At 38.5% G+C, this 20,070-nt stretch overlaps 1 protein-coding gene across 4 annotated transcripts in view; it reads left to right on the top strand.

The window, feature by feature from the left end:
* lmbr1 (limb development membrane protein 1) overlaps nucleotides 1-20,070 on the top strand; it is a 211,461-nt gene that overhangs the window by 14,229 nt on the left and 177,162 nt on the right. For 3 of the 4 annotated variants that reach the window (XM_059971871.1, XM_059971870.1, XM_059971872.1), the window contains exons 3-4: nucleotides 9,168-9,207; nucleotides 10,326-10,465. In XM_059971871.1, the coding sequence (XP_059827854.1) occupies nucleotides 9,168-9,207; nucleotides 10,326-10,465 (180 nt within the window). Of the gene's footprint in view, nucleotides 1-9,167; nucleotides 9,208-10,325; nucleotides 10,466-20,002; nucleotides 20,059-20,070 lie in introns of those variants that run through there. The other variant, XM_059971873.1, reaches the window with a different exon arrangement.

Raw genomic sequence — 20,070 nt, 5'->3', positions numbered from 1 at the left:
TCAGTGGCCACTTTATTGGTTACAAGAGTCTACCTAACCACAGAAGTGAACCCCAGTGTGGTCTTCTGCTGTTGTAGCCCATCCACTTCAAGGTTCAGCATGTTCTGCATTCAGAGATGCCTTTTTCCATTCCACTGTTGTAAAGTGGTTATGTGAGTTTCTGTTGCCTTCCAGTCAGCTTGATCAGTTTGGCCATTTTTCTTTGACCACTCTAACAAGATGTTTTTGCCCACACTTGCTGTATTGTTTTGTTTTTGCATCATTCTCTGTAAACTCTAGAGAATGTTGTGTGTGAAAAATCCCAAGAGATCAACAGTTTCTGAGATAGTCAAACCGTCCATCTGGCGCCAACTTTCATTCCAATGGTCAAAGTCACTTGAATCACATTTCTTCCCCATTCGGATGCTTTATCTGAACAACAACTAAATCTCTTGACCATGCCTACATACCTTTTATGCTGGTAATATTTGGCTGATTGGATACTTGTATCAATGAGCAGATGTACTTAATAAAGTGGCCACTGAGTGTGTATTTCAGTGTTTCTCACACAGGACAGTGTCTTATCTGGTACAGGGATAAATAGCCATTGTTTGCACCTTGCTTATTATTTTAGTAGGAAGCAATGTCTGGAGCTCATTGAACCAGAGTATGGCATGAAGAATGAATCTGTTTCATTGGTTGCTTTTTCTGATTCTTTAATTGACAAAAATGTTCAATTTAAGGCGATACCACTGAAGTCTTCAACTGTCATTGAAGTTCTCTAATCTCCTTAGTTCAAGTCAATAGGTTGGGGTTACATTTATCGTTGAAATTTGCCCAGAAAGCTTGTTGCAGTTACTTTTTTTTATCCAGGAAATTGAGGGTTTTGTTTCAATATTTTGTGGAGTTGACTTCACCGGAGAGCTGCAGTGAGCTTCATTATCTTTGTGATAGTGTTTTTGGCATTATTTACAATACGTAAGCTCTCAGGTCAGTGAATTTGCCCCTGTTTTATCTAAAGTAGTTAAAAAAAAATTGGTTGACATTAGTGCCGATGTATGTATTCAGATGTAAAATGGATCTGTGTACTGAGTCATATAGAGCATAAAGGGGAAAAAATTAGTAATGCAATTTCTAATTGATGGACATGCATTAATACAAGGTCAACATTAGATAAATATTGTATTTTAGAAATTACTTGATTTTTCAGTATGTTACTTTGTCTTCATTAGGAAGTTGCAGTACATTAACTAATTGCCTAATTTTTGTGCTGTGGTTGCAGAAATCGTTCGGCCCTTAAACATTTAATTTTTTTTAAACTAAATGCCAAAATTTTGATTGTTAACTTGCTCATATTGAGTGGATGGTAATACTTGAACTGTGTGGGAAAAGTAATTTTTCCCCTCATGAAGTCAGTGTTGGGTCTAGAGCAGGGGTGGGCAAACTTATTGACTTGAGGGCCACAAAGGGGTCTAAAATTTGACAGGGGGGCCGGACCAGGAGCAGATGGACGGAGTGTTTTGGTAATACACCTCATAAGAGAAAATAAAATATCATGGGATATGTAGAAAACATGTGCTTTAATTTCAAATGAAAATGAACAAATGCATTACAACAAAATATCTGTCTTTGAAGTCCCATGGTATTTAGCTATTTATTGAAATGACTTTTAAAACACTGAAAATTAAATGAATAAAATACAGCTTTTTTAAATAGTAACAGTTATTATTTTAAAGCACTGAAAATTCTGTTATCCTTCAAGATATTATCATCATCACTCTCCTCCTGACTGTCTTTATTTCAAAAACGGTAGGAGATGCAGGTCTACTTGTCCTGCTCCTTCTTATTCAATTGTCCCCTGTGCCAAAACTCAACAACGACCCGCACAATGACAAAGCAGGGAGAGCGCGCCGGTATGCAGAGCTCTGTGCTCGCAAATCCCCGCAGGCTATCTCCCTTAGCCGGAACGCTGGCTAATTGTGAGCCGGTTCGGATGTGCCAGGAAATGGGTCGCCACAAGGTCACAAAGTAAAGCGCAAATGTGGAGTAATACGCTGCACCTCAACAAAGGTCAATGTATATAGAGTGCGTCATCTATTGGGAAAACGCCAGAATTGCGGGGAGAAAACATTAACAAGGTTTATTAATATAATTTCATCAAGTTCTGCGGGCCGGATTAAAAAGCTTAACGGGCTGCATATGGCCCGCGGGCCGTAGTTTGCTCATGCCTGGTCTAGAGTATCTTTTCATGTCTATGTTGAGACGTGGGTGTGGAGAGTAAAATTTCCAGATATGCTGATGATACAAAATTTGGAAGTGTGCTAAATAAACTTGAGGAAAGATGATATAAGGAGGTGGTTTGATAAATGTACTGATAGGTGGAGCTGAAAATTGAAGACTGAGATCTATGAAGAGATACATTTTGACAAGAAGATGAAGTAAGGATTTCCTGAATTAAGTGATAATTTGAAGAATGTTCATGGCAGCCTGCAGCAAAAAAGTGACCTGGGTGGTATGAATCCTTGAAAGTGACATATTTTGAGGGAGTAAAACTTATGAATTCCTTGGATTAAGAAATGATGTATAAAGTACAAAAGAAACTGAGTTTAAGTTAAGTTGTGCAAAACACTGGACATAACAGGAATATTCCATCCATTTATGGGTATTTCTGGAGGATATGATGGCTCAGAAAATATTTACTAGAAACTGTGACACAGTGAGGGATGTCAAGTAAGTTGAGACATGAGGAGCTAGAGTTGTTCTTAATGCAAGAGAAAGTGATAGCAGTATTCAGCATGCCAGACAGCTTCTGAAGGAAAGATAAACTGAACTAACTTTTCAGATTTTGCAGAGGGAATTGTTAAGGTAGCTAGAGCAAAGCTATTTATAGTGGCAGGTGGTACAAGGATCAGGGGCATTGGTTTCAAGATTTGGGCCAAACATAAAAAGAAATGGGATGCAAGGTGAGAGAAAATCACTAAAAATCTATTGCCTGTAAGAGTTGGTGCTAGAAGGGGTAAAGAGTGGTGAGGGAATAGTTTTCAGAACTATTGGGAATGAGCCTGACAAAGTTGATGTATGCACCTCTGGAAAAGAATCTGCATTATTACAGTTCAGTGGTTTGTACTTAATAGTGTTATTACAGAGCTGCTTACATTCAGAAGTAAAATAATCAGATTTATTTGTACTCAAAGGTATTTAGATGAATAGAATAAACTTTATTTCTTTTGTTATTGATCAATAAAAGGCATGATGGTTGTCAATTTCACGTAACAAATCCTAGACTATGCCAATTTGAGAGATTTATTAAGTATTGGCAGTATTTTTAGGTGTTATTAAGGGCAATGAGGTGATTTACATTTTCTGGGAGATGGAATTTAATCCTGATAAGTGGGAGGTGATACACTTTGGGTAGGACAAGGCTTCTGAGAGCATTTTGGATTTTGGGGACCTTGGTTCACAAGTCCATAGTTCCCAGAAGATGGAAGCACAGGTAAATAGTTGAAGGCACATTAGATGTTGAGTTTCATTTGCTGTGTATAAGTAGTTTGTGGTACAGCATTACAGAACTTTTGGTTAGGCCATAGCTGGATTACTGTGGCAGTTCCAGTTGAAGGACTGTAGGAATGATGTGATTGCACTAGAGAGAGTGCTGAAGAGGGTGTAAGTAGAATGGTTTAATTATGAGGAGAGATTGGATAGGTGGTGTTTGTTTTTCTTGAAATGCAGTAGGCTGATCAGGTGTACAAAATTAAGTGCTAAAGGACATGGAGTGTATAATGAGAAACTTTTTCCCGTAAGTTTAGGGTGAGGCATCAAAGGGATAGAAGGCATCAGAGAAAAAGTTTAAGAACATTGGTGGCAAGATTAGAATGTTTGTGGATAACACCAAAATTGGCTACATAACGAACAGTTGAAGAAAGTTGCCTGAGGTTAAACATGATCTGTTGCAATAGGATCTGAGGTTACAAAAAGTACAACTGGGAAAGCATGCAAAAGATTGGCAGGTGGAATGTACAAGTTTGTTGTTCCCTGAAAGTGGTTACACGGTTAGGCAAGGTGGTGACAAATGCATATGGCAAACTTGGCTTCATTGACTAAGAAAGAGTGCAAGAGTTGGGACATCATTTTACAGATGTGCAAGACATTGGTGAGATTGTACTGAAGAGCCTTCTATGCACTTCATGCTGTCATGCAATGTAGTTGAGCTGTGGAGGGTGCATGAAAGATTTAGAAGGGTATTGCCTGAATTGGAGGTCTTGAGTTAGAAGAAATTAGTTAGAATGGGCCTGCTTTCCCCAAAGTCAAGGAGGTTGAGTTGTGACCTTACAGAAGTTTGAGGGGTATGTATGTGGTGTATAATCACTCTTTTCACCAGGATAATGGATTCTAAAGCTAGAGGGCAGAAGTTTAAGGTGAGACGGGGAAAAAAAACTAGAGTGCTGGAGAGGTTTTTTTTGGCAAATGGTTGGTAAATGCAATGGGCTTCAGTGGAAGATTTAAGGGGGAAATGGCCCAAATGTAGGCATGTGGAACTGTCAGCCACCATGGATGAGCTGAGCTGAAAGCCCTGTTTTCATGTTGTACAGCTCTGACTATAACCAAAGTGTTCCAGCAATCTGCATTGTATTGCCTGAGAAGATTAAGCAGGTATCCTCATATCATTTGTAAAGTATCTGGACTGCCATTTGTATTGCCACAGCATAAAAGACTGCAAATTCCATGTGTTAGTCAGTGGGGTTCATGTGGGTATTCTTGATGGTCTTTGTAGGTTGAGAAATCTATTTGCATGCTGTACGACTATGATAAAATAGGTGAATAGAAATTAGGAATTGACAGGGAAAGATGTATTGCACATAAGAGGAGAGCCGGGAGGTTAAGGTTAATTCTGTTAATGTTGGATTGATTAGGCAGTGCAGAGAAGATGCTCAAAAGGAGTAATCTGAGAGCACTCAAGGCAAGACAAAGGTATAGAGGTAAGAATGACCCAAGGCTAAAAAAACATATGAAGTTACTAACTGCATTTTCTGGATTGAACATGAAATGTATAGGAATAGCACCCTCTCCATTCCACAATGTTGTGCTAAACTAATTAAGCAGATATTTAAATGTTAAACAAAACTAATGCCTTATGCCTACACAATGTTCATTTTCTACAAATTCATGTACCTTTCTAAAAGCCTTTTGAATGCCTCTTGTCATATTTGCCTTTACCATCACATTTGGCAATGCATTCCAGGTACCTCAGCACTGTGTATGTAAATAGAAAATTGTCCTGAACATTTATTTTGAACTTGCCTTCTTTTGCCTTTTCAATGCTAGCCCTCTAGCATTCAACCTTTTGACCCCTGGGGAAAAATATACTGTCTGTCTACTCCATCTATACCTCTCATAATCTTATAAACCTTTATCAGATCTCCCTTCAGCTTTTGCTGCTCCAGAGTAAACAACCCAGGTCTGTATGTATGACCTGGGTTGTTTACTCTGGAGGGATGGATTATTTATATTATAATATATAAAATGTGTGTGTATATACAGGTTTCCCCCGCTATCTGAATGTAGAGCGTTCCTATGAAACTGTTTGTAAGCCGAAATGTCGTAAAGCGAAGAAGCAATTACCATTACAGGCAGTCCCCGGGTTACGTACGATTTCTGTTCCTGAGTCCGTATTTAAGTTAGATTTGTACCTATGTCGGAACAAGTACATCCGGTATTATTTAGCGTCAGTCAAAAGTTTGTCTTAGTATATAGTATATATTTTACCTTTCTATGCATATAAAACACTTAAGAAACATATGTATTCCAATAATTAAACCACTGTGTTGCTTAGTAATAATTGTAGCTTTCATCTGGGCAGGGCCTTTCAAATGCTCCATTATTCTCACTTTATCCATTATCCTTTAAAATTGTTCTGATTGTTGACCGACTGTAGCCTAATGCTTTTCTAATGACCGATGGCGTTTCACCTCTTTCCAAACACTATTATTTCCACTTTATTTTCAATCGTGATCGCTTCCCGTCAATGGAACAGAAACACTGCGAGCGTCAGGTCCTGACCTCCGCCGGCTCCTGAGGTCCACTGGGCCTTAAGGACCACCACACTGAGACAGGCTGAATGGGACAAGTGGGGACTGTGCTGGGTTTGCTTATTTGATCATCCACAATATTCCGCGTGGGAATTTAAACTGAAGGTGGCAGTTTTTTTTTACAAGGTCGAGTTGTGGGCTCGATATCAAACCGGCACGGATGGTACGGGAGTCACTGGGTCGACATCAACCCGGCACGGAAACCTCCGTTCTCCAGACTGGCGCTGATGTTACTGTTGACCGGAATGGTGGGGTGGGGGGGCAGGGTGAATCTTACTAAGAGGATTTTAAGCCAAATACAAAGTTAAACACTCAACACAGTGTCAATGGCAATGACTTAAAATGGCGGACGGCGTTCTCCTTCCTCGGTCATAAATACAAGTTGTCCGTAAGTTGGACGTTCGTAACTCGGGGACTACCTGTAATTTATATGAGAAAAATTGTTGAATGTTCCCTGACCCAAAAAATGACCTACCAAATCATACCAAATAACACATAAAACCTAAAATAACGGGAACATATAGTAAAAGCAGGAATGATATGATAAATATACAGCCTATATAAAGTAGAAATATTGTATGTACGGTGTAGTTTCACATCAGAATGGGGAAGACAGTGAGTCAAAATTGATCCTTGGAGAAAAAAAATTGACACGTACATGATTGTGCACACAACTGCCCGCACAAGGCTTCGTGGTTATGGTAGTCTTTCTCAGGGTAAACATGTATAAAGCAGGTGTCTTTTCTTTGTAAAAGCAAAAGTGTGTGTGAGTTAGTGAGCCATGACTTGTCCCCACACAAAGCCATGTGTGGGTAAACAAAAGTTACTGAGCCATGACTTGTCCCCACACAAAGCCACAATGACTGTCCCTAAATATGCTGTAGTTTTCCAGGTGCTCATAAGTTCTGTCCCTGAGGTATTTCTCCAGTAGCTTACCAACCACTGATGTGAGATTCGCTGGTGTTTAGCTTTGGATTGTTCTTATTTCCCATTCTATTATATTTTGGATTTTTAATTGAACGATGAAGAGAGCCAGCAGTGTGGTTATTAGAAGTGGTATGTCTGAGTAAGGATCTTGTTGATGACACTCACATGGGGATGTACTGAGGAAATGTTAAGCAGGCAGAAGTAAAGCAGCTTCAATTGTTCTTCATGCCATATTAAAGTACTGCATGGGTTTGAATGTTATGCCAAAATTTTGAGGTCTTGCTAAATGTGAAGGGGTGATCGGGGAAGGATGTTGATGGTGAGATGGAGGAGAGGTGTGAAAGTAATGGTTTTGTTATTTTGACTTTGACAGTGGAAGGTAGATTCTTGGGCTGATAGAAATGTAAAATTTGAAGTTCACTTCAAAATGCTGTTATTTCTGTGATAACTCCTTTGCTGTAATATTTAAAAAATATCTCTTGAAAAGGCAATATGAATATTACCTAAAAATTAGGTTATAAATGGAAACCAAGATTATCCATATGCTGCTCTTTATTGCTACTGCTCAGAATTTCTTAGTTTGCATTGATAGTGGCTCTGTGCTTTGAAGAAAACCATTTATGCAGTGTTTTGTGTGTTCTTGGCATGTCCCAGTGAAGATTTTAGTCAATGAAATATTTCCTGAAACTTGTCACTATTAATTTATAGAGAAATGCAGCAGCTAAGTGGTGCGTAAGAAAGTTTTGTGAAGTGAGATGAATGAGCAGGTTATGCAGTAATGTGGCAGCCTGTATTATAGTCTGAGCTCTCAACCTTCTGAGCCAAGACTGACAGCTTACAAAAGGCTTTTTTGTGGATCATGTAATGAATGACATAATCCCGCTTTTGCAGTGACCAACTACAGGTACTCAATTTTGCTTAATTATTTTCAAATGAAAATTTAATGCACTTAAGCAAAATCAATACTATCAATGTTAAATCTACAAATGTAATCCTAATTTTTTTTTGTCAAGCAATTTTTGTTTTAAATCCAGGAAAATATGAAGCCTTGACCATTTATATTTGCATTTTTCTAATTAATTTTGAATACCATTTAGAATCCTATTAATTATATTTAGCAATACTTCAACTTCATATTTATTAGCATTCTAATTATTAAAGATGTTAATAGACAATTAATTTTATTGAAGTCTTAATTTCTAAATAGTAATAACCATTTATTGTTTAATATTTCTGATTGGTTAGTGGAAATATTTATAATGAATTACACTGAGTTTACATCAGCACATGCTGATGAAATTATTAACACAGGAGATTCTGCAGATACTGGAAATCCAGACCAACATGTGCAGAATGGTGGAGGAATTCAGCAGGTCAGGCAGCGTCATAGAGAGAAATGAAGAGTTGGTATTTTGGGCTGAGACCATTTATCAGGATGAAATTATTAGGTTTATTTAGTTAAAGATATGACAAAAATTGCTCTTCAGGTTGACAGTGAGGTGAAAAGCTTTAAACTGCAGGGTAGATGGTGAGGTCTGTTGAGTAGGATGGTGGCCAATGGAATTTAATACAGATAAGTGTGTAATAATGCCTTTCTAGAGGTGGAATAAGGCAAGGGAGTACCCAGTAAATAGTAGGATCATAAAGAAAAAAACTCCAGCTTTAGAAAACAAGAAGTTTGAAGTGGCTGAAAATCGCCAGTACATGACACTTCAAGCAGCATTGTAGACATGGAAGCTGTGAGATTGTGTTCTGAATCAACCTTTTAACAAACTGGAACCTCTCAAATAAAAACCATTATGTGCTGTTCTTCAAAAAATGTATATAATGCGACTATTTATTGTATATCAGAATAGCAATTTCTCACTGATTTCTCCTTAATTTAATTTTAACTGTGGCTGTGGCCTTTGTTTCTGAAAGTAAATCCTTTTAACTTTTGTAGACATTTGAAATACAATTGTGGTTGTAAAATGAAACACACTTGCAGTTTTTAAAGAATAATTTTGTAGAATTTTATCTAAATCTATTCCAGTTGTATAAAAAATCTCATCTCGTGACTGTAAGCAAATTGTATTGAATAATTTTAATTCAGTTTAAACTTTAAACTATTTTTGCCCATCCGCACACAATTGAATTGTTGTGCAGTTCAGTTTTAAGGCTTTCCTTGTTTTGCAGATGATAATGAGGATGAAGATGCCATTGTGAACAGAATTTCGTATGTACCAATAAAATGTTTTCATTTTCCATTTAATGTCATGTTCTTCCATTTAACTTCAGTGTACTTTGACTATCAGTCATAAGCTGAGTTTGGATATCTGTGGCTAGAAAAGATGCCTGTTGCGGATCCCACAATTTTCTCTCTTTCCTCCCACCACAAGTTCCATCTCATCAGGATCAGAAGATTTATCTAAACTTTAAGTTTTCTAGCAGATATAAAAATACCTTCTTTTGAATGGCAATTTGCTTATAGAGTTCCATTAACTTTTTCTGAGTTCTCCAACCACTTTGCCTTCCTTAGTGAGTACAGACAAGAAGTATCCATTTGAGCTCATCTACGAGCTGTGGCTCCAATCATACTTAACAGTTTGGTCTCTCATCGATCTGGGATTTTTCTTCATCTTGGGCTATTTTGTGCCCCTACTTTTCTTTCATAGTTTCTTTTTAAAAATTATCCTATATTTTAAATACACTTGTAGGATTTTCCTTCATTTCAGCGCACAGTATTCCTTAATTTATGTTGCTACCTGTCCACTTAGCTGCAAGTGCTTGTCACCAGTTTGCTTTTCCCAAGTTCAGTCATGCAAAACTGAACTAGGCCCTGTCCTTCAGTCTAGTACCTTAATTTGATCATCATTCTTATCCTTCGGTTAATTTCCTTGTTTACCAACTGTAAGTGGCATTCATCACTAAATGCCCTCCTCTCCAGGGCCCTGTTCTTGTTGCTACTTTAAGTGAGGAGATCAGGAGGATCAATACTCAATGACTCAGGAGCAGCTTCTTCCTCTCTACCATTCGATTTCTAAACAGTCCATGAACCCTCTTTTGTTGTTCCTTTTTTTAAAATTGCTGTCTTTAATTATGTAATAGTAATTTTGTGACTTAGCACTGTATTGCTGCCACTAAACAAATAGCTTCTTGCCAAATATTCAATCTGATTCTGAGGCTCTCCCACTGACTCTCACCATTGACTACATTCCTTAAATGTTGCCCTTCTCTAGTAGGGTAGAATGACAATGATTTAGTTGGAGTGATGTGTGGTTTCATTTGTTCTCATTGTTAATTGTTAGCTGAAATCAATTGTTTTTCTAATTTTTGTTTTTCACACATTTTCAGGTTGTACCTCTGCACATTTACTCTGGCTGTTTCAGCTGGTGCAGTCTTGTTGTTGCCATTTTCTATCATCAGCAATGAGATCCTGCTTTCTTTTCCACAAATGTACTATATACAATGGCTGAATGGATCATTAATTCATGGTTAGTATATACTAATTTGTTTCTCACATTACCTGAAAAGTTGTATGCCGTTTAGTCCACTTCCTAAACATGAGTACACAAAGCCCTGTCTTATACATTTTGTCTGTGCCCTGATTTAAACATTAAATTTTGTTACAGCAATTTTGTTAATGGGATTATTGCAGTGATTTCCTCTTCCCTTTATGCTGTTTTAAATTAGCTTCTACTGCTGGTTGCTTTGAACTGGGGGTGTGTGTAAAAAGGACTGAGGGGCATGAAAAAAAGCAAGTGAAATATTGCATTGTACTGTGCTTGCATCATCGTTATTCATATCAATACAGCCTGCTATCTTCTTGGGGAGGGAACGATCAGCAAAATGAAATCTGCAGGTCAATTTGAGTAAAGGTCTATGGGAAATTCCAGTTTCTTCCTCAAAGACAATCAAACTAATTTCAGCAGCCCACAACACCTTGGCGACTTCGTTCCCTTTAACAAGCTTCTGCATGTAGTGATGCTGCTTTACTCCCAAGTACTCCGTTTCCATTTTTGATCCTTTCTATAAGTATGCACTCAGTTCATCCAGGTGGTTTTAATTTTAAAAAAAGGAACCTAGAGACTATTTTGAAATTTCGTTATAACCTTTCACTGCCTGAAGCTTTATTGAATGTTTATAGCTGTATGTATAGCTGAATGTTATTTGCTGTAATCAGAATCAGATTAATGGGTTCAGTACTTTCTGGATATGATAATACTGTTTTAAAATATTGGCGCATGGGCTTCTTTCCAGTGCAAGAATTAAATGCATAAATTCAGACCCTGTAAAGCTGTTAAATACTTGCTTGCAGAGTGAAACTTGAGGTTCTGCAGGTGCGCCTGTTCAGTGATCATAATGTACTTAGCATTGTTGACTTTGTGTTATCAAGAAGGAGCAGCATCTTCGAAATCCTTCTATTTAGTCAGAACTGTTTGATGACCCCAATTGCTACTTGATGTAAGCTCCATCTTGTGGAGCAGTTAAGAATTTATACAGCTCCTTAAAGGATCTTGAAATCCTGACACTGCAGTTTATGCTTTTGTCTTGGCCACTAGGTATTTTTTATGAAAGATTTTTTAATGAATAAGCTGTAGAAGGAGTGGGCATCATTGGATAATCCTACTGTCAATCAAGCATGATAGTTTTATTGGTTTATCTGACTGATGTTGCACTGAAGATTCTAATTCTCCAGTTATTTGTGTTTCTGCTTGGTTACAGAGAGATTGCTCTAAGTGCATTTTTTTTTCATTCACTAAATTGTCTTCTCAGTTATGGTATCATGGAAGATGGCATTTGTCCTTCATATTTTGTTTGATTGCACTGAGCTTCTTTCAAAAATATTAGAGGATCTTGAATCATACAATAATAGAGTAGAAACAGACCCAATTTGTCTATGCCAACAAAATGTTTCCCTGTGTTTGGTTAATGTCCCTCCACCATTTCCTATCCATGTACATATCCAAATGTCTTTTAAATGTTATTGTACCTGTCTCAATTACTTTTCATGGCATCTCATTCCATATACTTGCTATCCTCTGCATGAAAAATTTGCCCATCTGGTTTGTTTTAAGTCTTTGCTCTGTCACCTTAAAATTATAGTTTGTTTCCCTTTCCCTAAAGAGGACACAACTGCATGCATTCATCCTGTCTATGCCCCTTATGATATTATACTCTCTATGGGGTCTCTCCTCAGACCAAGGTATGAAGTTGCCCAACCCCTCCCCAAAACATGGGTCTTTGATTCCTGTTAAATTGTCATGAATCTTCGTTACACTTTTGGAGCATTTGCGTCAACTTTTTTTTTTCTTAGGTTATACATTTAATGTTATAAATGTTATGTTCTTTTTTTTGGTTTGAACTCACTAAGTCAGGATCAGGTTTAATACAGCAGGTGAATTTTAAAGATCAGCTTATTTGTTACATGTGCACCAAAATGTACAGTGAAATTTATTTGAATCAATGACCACCAGAGTCCTAGGATTGTGCTGAGGGCAGCCAACAAGTGTTGCTACGCTTCTAGCACCAACATGGCATGCCCACAACTCATTAACTGTAACTTGATGTTTTCAGAATGTGGGAAGAAACCGGAGCACCCGGAGAAAACCCAAGCGGTCAATGTCAACATTTATTGTCTATCTGTAATTGCCCAATAGGGTGATGTGTGGTTTATCACCTCTGAAGTTTTGTATCGTGAAAATAATTCCTCAGAGCTGTTGGTTTGGCAGTACCAGTATTTTGATTGACCTGAAACGTTGACAGTGCACTCTCTTTTATAGATGCTGCCTGACCTGCTGAGGTCCTCTGACATTTTGAGTGTGTTGCTTTGGCTTTCCAGTATCCTCAGATTTTCTTGTGTTTAGTATATTTCTGTGTCAAGATTGTGTTTGAGTTAGAAAGCTGCACATATCATGGATGATAAAGACTGATGCTCTGTGAAACGCTCTTGAAGAAATCATGGTAATTTGTTGCATTTCATTATGTTGATGATGACAGTGCAGATGTAATACACTGATAATAGAGAAAAGGGTGGGTGTGAATGTTTAGGGTGATAATCAGCATGGTGCTTTGTTGTTAAATGTAAACATATTACCTTGATGCACTTAAATGGCTTGTAAGACCATATCACAAGGCAACCACATTGTCGTATGCAGATATTACAAGGTAAGGTAAATGAAGTAATTGTTAACATTTAATTAGCTGTACGTTTACAATTCCAAGCATGTAAGCACTTGAATACATGGTTCTAGTTCAGTTATTCAGGCCTCTTTCACTATTTCTGTAACGTAACCACTGTGCCAGCATTCACTTTGTCCTCATAGGTGTGGGAAAGAATATTTAGATGCAAAGCTGATGTAAATTCTTTTCCTAAACAATTTATTTTTCAGAATTTGTATGTTGCTGGTAAGGTCAGCACTTATTGCAAATCCATGTTGCTCATGAGAAGGTGGGGAAGAGCTACTGCCTTGAACTGCTTCAGTCCTTTTCATGAAGGTACTTCCATAGTCCTGTTAGAGAGGGAGTTCTGGGCTTTGGAATCAACTTAAAAAGGCCATTCAAAGTGGATGATTTGCGACTTGATGGAACACATGAAAGTAGTGGTTTTCCAATGAACTTGAACCTTTTATTCTTCATGGTGGTAGAGGTCACATAGTTGGGAGGTTTCTGTCAGTTTGGCCTAGGTGAGTAACAGCAGTGAATTTTGTGGGCATCATTTGCCAGTGGTGAATGCAATGTGGATGAAAGCGAAAATTATAATTCCAGTTAAGCTGCCTGCTTTATGCTTGCACTGTGGAATTGCTCAAGTGTGTTAGAGCCACACACTTCAAGGATGTTCCAGCATATTTTACACTTCCTACTTTTGTAGCTGGAGGTAAAGCTTTGGGTATCAGGTGGTAGTCAAGCTACTTGCTCTCCATGGTGCTAATTAAGGGGACATTGTTGAGTTCAGTGAATGAATAATAAAACCCCATTTGAATTGCAATGCTAGACTCCCACACAGCTCTACACCTCTTGAGGGAAGGACATGTACCTTGAATGGTCGGGTTTTCAGGAGCATTGATGTGCAGAGGGTTCTTGTACTTCAAGTTGTACTCTTGAAGGTGGCAGGATAAGTAGATAATGTGGTTGGAAAGGCGTATAGGATATTAGCCTTTATCATTCAGTGTATTGAATATTGAAGTGGTTCAAACACAACTGGAGTATTGAATATGAAGTTCTGGTCATCAAAGTATAAGGAGGATGTAATAGTACTGAAAAACATGTAGAGGAGATTCAGCAGGATGTTGTCTGAAGTGGAGTAGTTCAGTTGAGACAGGAGAAGCTAAATCTGTTCTCCAAAGAGTGGAGGAGGTTAAGGGAAATTAAGGTACTTAAAATTGAGGGGTATAGATAAGATAAACTGCCATTCAGTGGTAGATAAAATTAGAGGACAAAGTTTTATGGTAAGGAGCAAGAGATTTGGAAGGAATGGGAGGGCAATCTTTTATGACTAGCAAGCGGTGAGTACTTGGAATGCACTGCTCAAGAGTGGTTGAAGTGTGATGCTGACAGAATTAAGTGATGTCTGTAGCCGAGCATTTACAACGTTTGGGTATAGAAGGATATTGTCCAATGCTGGGAAATGGAATTAGAGCAGATGAATGCCCAGCGATTGTCATGGATGTGGTGATGCACAAGATGGCTTCTTTCCCAGCTGGATGTCTAAATAACTGTATGCTTTGCTAAATTAGTTTATTTTTGTGGGTTAATAGTCTCCAAACTTCACATTTTATAAAGTTGCTGATGTAGGGCTCTAGCATACAGATAAGATTACTTCCACGGTTTGGCTTGGACCTGAACTCTGGTGCTGATCTGTTTTGAATATGCAAAACAGATAATTTTTGCATTCTTGTGGTAAAACGGGGATTAGTAACTTCTATTTTGTCTGTAAAATCATCAGAAATATACCATCAGAAACATGTTGGGAACCAGAAGGAGGTGATGGGCAGGTCATGCGGGCAGGGATGAGGAAGAGAAGGGGTGGGGGAGATTTTGGGGGCTGAAGGAAAACAGAAGGGAGTGGTTACCAGAAGGTGGAGAAATCAATGCTCATGCCTCAGGTTGGAGGCTACCCCGACAGAATATGAGACATTGATACACCAACCTGTATTTGGTGTCATTGTGGCAGTAAAGGGGAATGTTGAAAAACGTGTAGGAATGGGAAGTTGAATTGAGTGACCATTTGGAAATCCTGGCTGTAGTGGCAGACAGAATGAAGGTGCTTGATGAAGCATTTTCCCCCTCTTTTCCACTCCTCCCCCATCTATGTTGGGTTTCACTGTCTTGAGGCAGCACCAGATGCAGTAAATGACCTTGACAGACTTGCAAGTGAGGCGCTGCCTCAACTGAGGGAGTGTTTAGGGCCTCAAATAGTAGTGAGGGAGGAGATGTAGGGTCAGGTGTGGCACTTGTCACAGTTGTAGGGAAAAGTGCCTGGAGGAGGATCTGTGGGGAGGGAAGAGTGAACAGTAGAGTCATGGAGCAAATGATGTCTGTGGGAAGGTGAGACCGGGTGTAGCAAAGGATGTGACTGGTAGTGGGATTATGTTAGAGATAGCGGAATTTGCAGAGAATGATGTTTGGATGCAGAAGCTTGGGAGGTGGTAGGGTAGGAGAAGTGGAACCCTATTCCTGTTATGTTGGGGGAGGAAATAGGATGAGGAGAGCATTGATAGTGCTGGAAGGGAAATTCCATTCCCTGAAAAAGGGAGGGCAACTGTTCTGGAATAGAAAGGCTCATCCTGAGAACAGCTATGGAGGAACTGAGAGGAGGGAATAGCATTTTTACAAGTGACAGTGTTTGGAGAGTTAGTCAAGAGTCAGTGGGTTTGTAAAAATGTTGATAGATAATCTGTCTTGAGAGATGGATTCAGTGTTAAAATGCTTTCAGATATCTTGCTTTGCACTAGAAAACCAGCAGGTGGTGGTAGTGCACAACATTAAAATTTTGAGGAGCAATTGGATGACACTGGAATGCTTTGTTAACTAGGATCCTATTGCCCCAGTAGAGGGACACAAAATTCATGCCCCCTATGTCTTTGTCTTCATTTTTGTATCAAGTTATAATTAATACCGCTGCCTAGCTTGGCACGTGTTCCATTTTGAGTGGCTAATGTCAATTGAAGCATTAGGAACTGATGAAATTATAGGAATACACAAAATGATGAAGGAACTCAGCAAGTCAGGCAGCATCTATGGAAGAGAGCAGACAGTCGACATTTCAGGCCAAGACCTTTCATCTGGCATCTTCCCCTTTTTTTTTCTAATAATAAGTACTTTATTGATCCTGAATGGGAAATTGCTTTGTTACAGCAGCACATTTAAAAACATAATAAATAATATTAAAGCACTCAATAATATACACAATAATTTATCAGTGTCCAATATTGTGCAATAATAATGTATGAAATAATAACACTATGATGTGTTCTTCTGGTCACACAGAGATGAATTTTTGTATACTGTATATTTATTGCATTGGAAAGATTTTCTGTAACAATTCTTATGACAGCAGAGCTGAATGAGCCTTTTCGGTAGGGTGCTCTGATGTTTATTCAGTAGGTCTTAGAGAGGATGTATCTGACTGTCCATGATGGATTATAGTCTCAGTCCTGAAGAAGGGTTTCAGCCGGAAATGTCAACTGTTTACTCTTTTCCATAGATGCAACCTGACCTGCTGAGTTCCTCCAGCATTTTGTGTGTGTTACTTTGGATTTCCAGCGTCTGCAGGCTTTCTTGTGTTTGTGATTGAAGCTATGCCTGTAGAAAGAAGGTGCTCACTGCTTGAAAACAGTAACATTGCAAAAGGTTGCAGATACTGAGAGGAAGTTATGAAGGAGTATGAATGAGAGCAAGCATACTTATTTTGGTGTATATTGTGGGTCACTTTAATCAATAAGAGTATGGAGACAATGTCGTGCAATTTCATTTCTCCCTGAAGAATATCAAACATAATTGCCATTGAGTTGAGCACTGAGACTGAAGCCCCCAGTGTCATGGATAAGTTTACTGGCCTCACTGAGGTCTATATACGCATGGAAGATGGGTACTTTTGTCTGGTTCCCCCATCACCTACCAGGCTTTGTCTCACCCCTCTCTTGATTTATTAGCTATCTTCTCTTGTACACTCAGTTCTAATGCACTGCCTTTACCCTTTGCATTAACAGATACTACCTGACCTGCTGTGTTCAAGTAGCTTATTTTTTTTGCTCTCTTTCCTAAGATCTGCAGTCTCTTGTGGCTCCACATCGAAAACCCCTATGTACAGCTGTCATTCACTTTAATAACCATCCCTATCTATTGTCACCCTTGCCTCATTCATGTGGCTGTCTGCTCCCTTGCACACTTGATAGTACACTGAACTGCACCCACATATTTTGCATCTTCTATATTATGTATTGCATTGAACTGCTGCTGCTAAGTTAACAAATTCCATAACACATGCTGGTGATAATAAACCTGATTCTGATTCTGTAAGTAGGTGTTAATGGTTGTGTAGCAGATGAGGAATTTAAATTTGTTAATGTGTAAGTTTGAAAGAATATTTAAAAGATCTGCTGACCTTTCTGTGTGGTGGGAGTGGAGTATAAGACAAAAGACCATCAGGGGATGGGGTCAGCTAGAGCAGGGGACATTTTATATAATAAAGATGAGTACAAAGCAAACATCTCATATTGGAAAATTATTAGAATACTGTTTACTTGAAGTGAAAATTTGTGCAAAATGCCCAGAAAGATGATGAAATGTTTTTCTTTAGTTTATATTGGGCCTTCATTAACAGTGATGGAGGCTGTAGTATAAGAGTGGGATTGAGAATTGAAGTGACAAGCACCAGGAAGTCCCGGATCACCAAACTACTTATATTTTAATTTTTTTTGGATCAGATTGTTCTAGACCAGACACAGGCCTGAACTCGTGGTGCCTGCTTGTCCACACTTGCGTTTTCAGGATGTAGTGGGCTAAATGAGCTGACCCTCTCTCTGCACCCTAGAGGTGTCCTGTGAGGCGGAGCAGGCTCCAAAGGACAAGTAGGCCTCGGGCAGTGTATTGTGAATATTTGACACCTCACCAATGTCAAGCCTTTTGAACTGCTTTTCAACAACTTTCTGATTGTAAATTTCTTTTCAAATAGGTGTAAATAATAGCAAAAACTGCTAGAAATAAATTGCATAAAAACAGGTACACTGAAATAATTTAACTTAAACTCTTAACCTGCACATCTTTTTCCACTTAAATTAGCCATCCACTTCAAAGGAATGGATGACTATTAGAATGTGAGTATTCTCTGGCATATAAGGAAGGGACTGGATGTGAATTGTATCCAGGTTTTCTTTGCAGCATGATTTTTATTCTAGCACAAAAAAAAAAGAAAATCTGCAGATACTGGAAATCCAAGCAACACACAAAATGCTGTCAACGTCCTGCTGAAGGGTTTCAGCCCAAAACATCGATTGTACTCTTTTTCCATAGATGCTGCCCAGCCTGCTGAGTTCCTCCAGGATTTTGTATGTTTTTTTTATTCCAGCTGCTGGATTCTAGGGTAAATCCAATGTCAAAATACAATGTCAGAGGCACTGATATCCAACTTCCAATTCATCTTTAGCTGGCAGCTGTTTGTTCATTAGTCAGCTTAATGTTGTCTTAATGATACTTTATTTGAGATGTGATTTACTCTAGAAAATCTGATATTTTCAGCTTTTTAGGGGCTTGTGGTTTTTGTATGCCAGTGCACTTTGTATTGGGGTTACCAGAAGTAAAAGTGGTGGCTTTTCGTAGACAAAGGAGATGTTTGCTCAAGGGCTGGCTGCCAATTAGTTCAAGGTTGTCTATCTGTTCAATATGTATCCCTCCCTGAAGTTGGCTTGCTGTTTTGGTGAGATGCATAAATCCTTCTGTGACTTCCATTTCTGATTAAGCATGTATTCACACTTTTAAGCATGTCTCTTTCCTCTTGGATATTCATTTTTGTTTAATTGTACTTTGTTTTTCTCTGTAAGGATTATATCAAAAGGAATCATTTTGTAGGTCTGTTGAAGTTGTCTGTTAAGGCAATCTAATACGTCATAACAACTAATCAGTTTAGCGATTCTGCACCTTCACCTGCTTCCCAAAAGGCCTAACTAGGCCCGTACGAAATGGTATCGGTATTGAGAAAAGATATGGAATACACTTTGCACATTTTTACGTATATTATTTATGGATATGCTTAGCTGCTGGCATTTAGGGTAGCAATCAAGGTCCTCCATCTCTGGCAGCGGTCAGGGCTTCTTTCAGTGTGTAAGTAACTTCCTCTCATTTATCACTACTGTCAGTTATGCATGTCCCAGGTGGAGACTCCGGAATACCATTGCACTCAGATGTGGAAGGATTTCTCTTTGCTGTTTCCATAACTATTTTGTTTTGCTATTCGGGATTGTTGGCCATGAGCTGAATCCCTGAACCTGGAGGGCGGGTGAACCACTCTTGGTCTGTCCTTTACCGTTTGACCTATTTGGCATGGGTGACCGTACCAAGAGTCAAAGCATAAAGCCCTGACTTCAGCCAACATAACTCTCCAGGTCATTGAGGCAAGTGAGCCTCCAAACCCTCTTGGCGGAATTATGGATATAATGGATACCATTTAATGTGCTTTTCATGGTACAGAAAAAATATGTTTGAGATTTATTTTGAAGCTGTGAAGCAATTAGTTAAAATTTCAGTGTTGTGCTAACTACATCAACTACTAACTAATCCATCACAATTGGCATTACTTTACTGTGTGCTTCATTTAAAAATAAATGCCGCACAGACTTCTATATAACCAAAATATATCAGCATGGTATTTCCTTAAGAAGTTTTATTTGGCCATTATTTTTTATTTTGAGCCAAGTTAATGGATGGTTTAACATAGTTCTCATTTTACTTGAATTTGCTTGTGTTGAAGCTGAGTTCAGTAAGACTGATGAGGTCTCCCAGTCCTGAAATGTTAACCATTTTTCTTTCCACAGATTCTACCTGAATGTTTCCAGTATACTTAGTTTTTATTTCAGATTTCCAGTTATGTGTAAGTTCAGTT

The sequence above is a fragment of the Hypanus sabinus genome, chromosome 6 (assembly GCF_030144855.1).
Source record: "Hypanus sabinus isolate sHypSab1 chromosome 6, sHypSab1.hap1, whole genome shotgun sequence".
Classification (NCBI taxonomy): Eukaryota; Metazoa; Chordata; class Chondrichthyes; order Myliobatiformes; family Dasyatidae; genus Hypanus; species Hypanus sabinus.
This window is presented reverse-complemented; position numbering and strand designations above follow the sequence as displayed.